The sequence below is a fragment of the Nicotiana tabacum genome, chromosome 14 (genome assembly GCF_000715075.1).
Source record: "Nicotiana tabacum cultivar K326 chromosome 14, ASM71507v2, whole genome shotgun sequence".
NCBI classification, from domain to species: domain Eukaryota; kingdom Viridiplantae; phylum Streptophyta; class Magnoliopsida; order Solanales; family Solanaceae; genus Nicotiana; species Nicotiana tabacum.
The window spans coordinates 38011513-38017360 of NC_134093.1; the positions used below are offsets into that span (position 1 = coordinate 38011513).

A 5848-nucleotide genomic window follows, 5' to 3' on the forward strand; every position below is an offset into this window, starting at 1 on the left:
AGAACTCAATCCTTGCAATCAAAGAATCAAGAATATTAGACCTCAAAATATCATATAAAAAGGGCTGAAAACTAACACAATAACAACAATGAGTACATCATACACAATCCGTTGCGGCGCGTAACACGATCCCACCGCACACACTCAATCCTCATTTATTCCACCATAACATCATTTATCAATATCAGGAATCACATATAAAATCCACTATATCATCATAATCAATGTCATAATCCTCCCTTATTTCACCATATCACAATTTATCAATAACAAGTATTACGTACACAACCGTTGTGACGCATAACCCGATCCCCGCATATCATTATAATTAATATCGAAATCATCCCTTATTCCACCATATCATAACCGTTGCGGCGTGCAACTCGATCCATAAATAATTTCAATAAATGTAACCAATCCAATAGCTTAATTAACACGAATATCTACAATTAAAGAATATGAAAGCAAAGCAATAAGGAATCACGTACTAATTAAAGGAATGCTACAAATAATATAAAAGCAACAAGACAAGTCGAGTACGTGACAATTAAGGTATGCAAATAAGATAATTAAGACAAGTAGCAATTAATTATAGAGCCATGGAAGGGACGAACAATTCAATACAAGAATAATTAATGACAAGTAACTAATTATGGCATAGAAAATAACTAAAGCATGTAACAGTTAAGGCATGGAGTAAGATAATTCATGAAATACGAGGAAAGACATGGAAACAATTATTTTGTCGGCATATATATATTTGTCACCTCGCATATGCACCGTTACACACGTAATTCACATAGCATGTAACTCAAGGGTTCCTAATTCCTTCAAATCAAGGTTAGATCCAATACTTACCTCGCTCCGCAACCAAATCAAAGCTCAACCAGAGCTTTTCCTCTAAAATCCGCCTCAAAACCAATCGAATCTAACCAAAATCGACTTGATATCATCAAACAATGCTAGGAAAATCAATTACAATAGATAAAGTAAAGATCTTTATACTTTTCCCAAAAAGTCAACAAAAGTCAATCCCGGATCCGAGATTCAAACCAAAAACCAATTACCCATTCACCCCCGAGCCCGATTATGTGATTAGTTTTGAAATTCGACCTCAATTTGAGGTCTAAATCTCAATTTTATAAAACCCCTCAATACTGCTCAAATCCCAAATTTCTACCATGAAAGAGAATAGATAAAATGTTAGAAATCAATGGGTGTTGATGGAAATTGAAGAAAACGAGTTAAAAATATACTAACCTATGAAGTGGGGATGAAATTTCTCTTCAAAATCGCCTCTAGGCCAAGCTCTAATGTGAAGATGGTGAAAAATGAAGAAAATTCTGTCTTTGGGATATTTTAAATCACTGGCGTTAGGTCTTCATCGCGTTCGCGAAAGACCTGACGCAATGTACTGCGACCCAAGTGGCCTTCGCGTTTGCGAGATGCTCTTCACGTTCACGATGGCTCTTACCCCCTGGCCATCGCGTTCGCGTAGAACACTGCCCAGCTCCCCCAAAACCCCCACAAAGCTTTGCATTCGCGAAGGATAAGCCCCCCTCCACTTCGGGTTCACGACCAGCACCTCGCATTCGCGAAGAGGAAATCCTCCCCAGTTCCTAGCTACCCTTCGCGATAGCGGGAGTAGCTTCGTGATCGTGAAGAAGGATACACCAGATATCAGCAATTGCGAAAAACCAGCAATCCTTCAAGCCCGAAATGGTCCGTAGCCTATCCGAAACTCGCCCGAGCCCCTCAGACTCCAAACCAAACATGCACACAAGTGTAATAACATCATACGAACTCTCTCGCGTGATCAAAACACCAAAATAACACCTAGAACTATGAATCGGACATCAAAATGAATAAAATTTTTCAAAGAAACTTAAGAACTTCTAAATTTACAACCGGATGTCCGAATCACGTCAAATCAACTCCGTTTTGCACCCAATTTTGCATACAAGTCATAAATAGTTAAATGAACCTATTTCAAGTTCCGGAACCAAAATCCGAACCTAGTAGCAACCAAGTTAACCTACGGTCACACTTAGGAATTCTTTAAACCTTCAAATTATAAGTTTTCAACAAATCACGTTAAGTCAAGTTAGGGACTTTCGAATTCGATTCCGGACATACGTCCAAGTCCCAAATTACGATACGGACCCACCGGAACCGTCAAAACACTGATCCGGGACCGTTTGCACAAAATATTGACCGTAGTCAACTCAAATCATTTTAAGGCAAAATTTTACATTTTGTTCAATTTTTCACATAAAACGTTTTCGAAAAAAGACACGGACTACGCACACAAATCGAGAAAAGCTAAATGGGGCTATTCGAGGTCTCGAAACACATAAATGAAGGCTAAAACTAAAAGTGACCTATCGGGTCATCACACTTGCAATAGAGGCGGAGCTAAGATTTAAAGTATATGGGCTCTCAATCCATAGCTCGTCTTAGTTATGGAGTTCTCAATTAAATATTTATACTTATTAATATATTTTATAATACAAATATATGGTTTAAGAAAAAGTTACTAAATCGTCTGAACCTATAATACTTTAGCTCCGCCTCTGAGTCATGAGCTAGCAAAACCTTGTGTCACCTATTATATCACACAAAAGGTAAGGCCACTCTCCATTTTGGCATAAAAGAAAACCAAATAAAACCCAACAGGAAATCTCTGTGAGCAATAAAATTTCAGAAAATAAAAATATATGAAAAGAAAAAGGATTATCATAATAAGAAGGTGATGAAATGTATGCAGAGAGGAAAGAATTTAGAGTGCATGCACGAACCATGAAGCAACAATTTAGAAGCAAAAGAAGAGCAGCTCTTCTGCATGACAAAAAATAAGATATATAAGAAGTTACTTGTCTTTTATTTTATCTCACGCTGGAAACGTAAATGTCCATAGGGTAATAAACGTGAGACCTATTATATTATGTTGTCTACATACATATATACACACACAAGAATGTAAGTGATTTTTGTGTCTACATGTATTTTTGTGCCTCATATAGAATGAGATAACAAAGTTGTGTGTGAAAAATTATTAACAGTCACGGGAGAGCAGCAGATAGCATTTAATAAGAAAACTAGACTGATGGTTAGGTATATACCACACTAGAACTATAGTCATTCTTTTCTTTTGCATTAATTCATGGTTTCAACTATGTGTATATAAAGAGTGAAACAACAAGGCTTTTGGAATGACATAAATTTCTAAAAACACAAACACTTCAACAATTTTGGTAATAAAAACCAATATGTCTCATATAGCAGTAGAGAGAAACAGGAGAAGACAAATGAATGAACATCTCAAGGTTTTGCGTTCCTTAACCCCTTGTTTCTACATCAAAAGGGTAATTTAATTTAAGTTTCTCCCTTTCTCTGAATCTATGTTTTCATCTAGCTAGCCTTCCAACAAAATAATATTCGTCACCTTTTCCTTTTTATTTTCTTGGAACGCTTTGGTATTACTGCTTGTGGTAATTCCTTTTTATTTTTTTTATTTTACCGATAATCATCTATTTTCTTTTGATGCATTTTGCACTAGTACTTAGAACGTGATTTGTTGTAATTATTATCAGAAAACTATTCAGAGTCATTATTTAATTCTGAAGTGTATCTCAAAGGCATAATTAATGTTCAGTCAACATTCGTTTCGAGATTACTGAATGAAAAATGATAAAATTTCAGTTGTCAATGTAATCAACATTCTTATCAAGTATAATCACGAAAACCATGCTCTATATTTCTTTTCCTTTTTTTCTTTTCATGGATTCCATCTTATTGCTTCTATATATGCATAACTAAATTCGAGTATATGTTGTATAATTATCAGGTTAAGTTGACCTACAACAATAGATAATACATATCAAGCATAATGGTGTAAAGTTACTTATACGATAATGTATATAACTTAAACTAATTCATATAATGAATAGTCTATTGAAGAAATTTGAAATATCAAAACTGCCTTCTTAAGAACCATTAGGGTTTGATTCCTTTTCGTTTTTTTTAGTAATTCCTTTTAGTGTTTGATATCTTTTATTCTTCTGTTTTTCCCCCTTGTTTTTCTTGTTCTAATATATATAGTCTTTTTCATGGAAATTACTGAAGGGGGATCAAGCATCAATAATAGCAGGAGTAATTGAATTCATCAAGGAATTACACCAAGTTCTACAATCTCTGGAGGCGAAAAAGCGACGAAAGAGCTTAAGCCCTAGCCCTGGTCCTAGTCCTAGTCCAAGGCCATTATTGCAACTAAGTCCCACACCTGAAAGTCCATTTAGTCATATTGATCCTAATAATAATAACTTATTCAAGGAACTTGGAGCATGTTGTAATTCTCCAGTGGCTGATGTTGAAGCAAAAATATCAGGATCCAATGTTATATTGAGAACCATTTCTAAGAGGATTCCAGGTCAAGTTGTGAAAATAATTAATGTGTTAGAGAAACTTTCCTTTGAGATTCTTCATCTCAACATCAGCAGCATGCAGGATACTGTTCTATACTCCTTTGTCATTAAGGTAGATTAATTCAGAGTTAATTCTTTGGAAACTACATTTATGTGGCAGCTCCAATCTTTTTATTTTCGCGCAATCACACGTTAGAGAATGACATTGTTCCTCATCGGTTCTATAACAATTTCTAAAGGGATTTAAATAGTCCTGAGTTACTCCACCCATTGCCTTCGGTTGGATGATCAAATTCTTTTACATCCCAAACTAGTTGGCAGTGTCAATTCTTCGAAATTTTTTTGCAAGATAATGTAGAAGTATGAGCTATAATTATTCTTGATCAGAAATTTATAATGTCATCAAGTTGACTAGTATCGACGGCTTACATCTAGACCTTCATATGTATTAATTGACTAATAGGGGAAAGGTTTGGAATAGAAAATAATTTGGATTCAAGTTCAACAAGATTTGGATTTATAAGTTTGTGATAGCAAAACTCTGCATTAATATTTACTATTCCATATATAACCGTGATCATTAATGTAACAATATACATGCTTCAACATTTCAAAAGCTGATATTTATTTATTTATTTATTGGTAAGAGAAATATTTATTTTGGTGAATTATCTGTTCCAACATCAAGTTAAATAAGATTCTTTCTTGTTTTCACCCTCAAACGGTTTTCAACTTACTAACTCTATTTTCCTTGTATTGATGATTTTATATTACAGATAGGACTGGAGTGCCAACTGAGTGTGGAAGAGCTAGCAGTGGAAGTTCAGAAAAGCTTCTCATCTGATGTTGTTTGTATCAGCGAAATATAGAAACTAAAAAGGAGAAATATCTAATGTACGCCAATATTATCTTCTTACGCTCTAGTACTATCGTTTTAATATAAAGTGTAAGAAGCTAATTTTGGAGTGTAACAAATAATTTTCAACATAAGGTTTCTATTACTAATATACTAGGTATAGGGCTTATGGAAGTGTAACTTCTTCGAATTAGAAAGTTCAGGATACTATATATAGAAAGACTTTGTCCTTCCACTATCTTTTCATATGCAAACAGAAGAAAGTAGATGCATGCACGTACATGAATCATGCACCTTTACTTCAATCTGAACAATAGCAAAGCCAAATATTAACGGTATATGTAAGTGTTTTGGTTTATGCTTCTTGAGGGCCATTAACTTCTGCAGTAGATTCTTCTAATCCCTTTTTGATTAGAGCCATTTCGAACATACAGTTTCGCTTCTAATTCGGCTTAAGCATTGTAAACTGTCCATTTTAGTCGATCCTCAACAATGAATGATTATTGGGAAAATACACCATGTACTTGTGCGGAAAAATCAGTTTCACACTTAAACTTTACGGGCGTCC

The 5848-nt window shown here is 34.7% G+C and overlaps 1 protein-coding gene across 1 annotated transcript; it reads left to right on the forward strand.

The window, feature by feature from the left end:
* The first annotated feature begins 3234 nt into the window (after positions 1-3234).
* On the forward strand, positions 3235-5567 carry LOC107792319 (transcription factor MUTE-like). Its single transcript, XM_016614529.2, has 3 exons — positions 3235-3365; positions 4126-4536; positions 5201-5567. The coding sequence occupies exons 1-3, from the start codon at positions 3270-3272 to the stop codon at positions 5291-5293; spliced, it is 600 nt and encodes a 199-aa protein (XP_016470015.1). The 5' UTR covers positions 3235-3269; the 3' UTR covers positions 5294-5567.
* Positions 5568-5848: the final 281 nt, after the last annotated feature.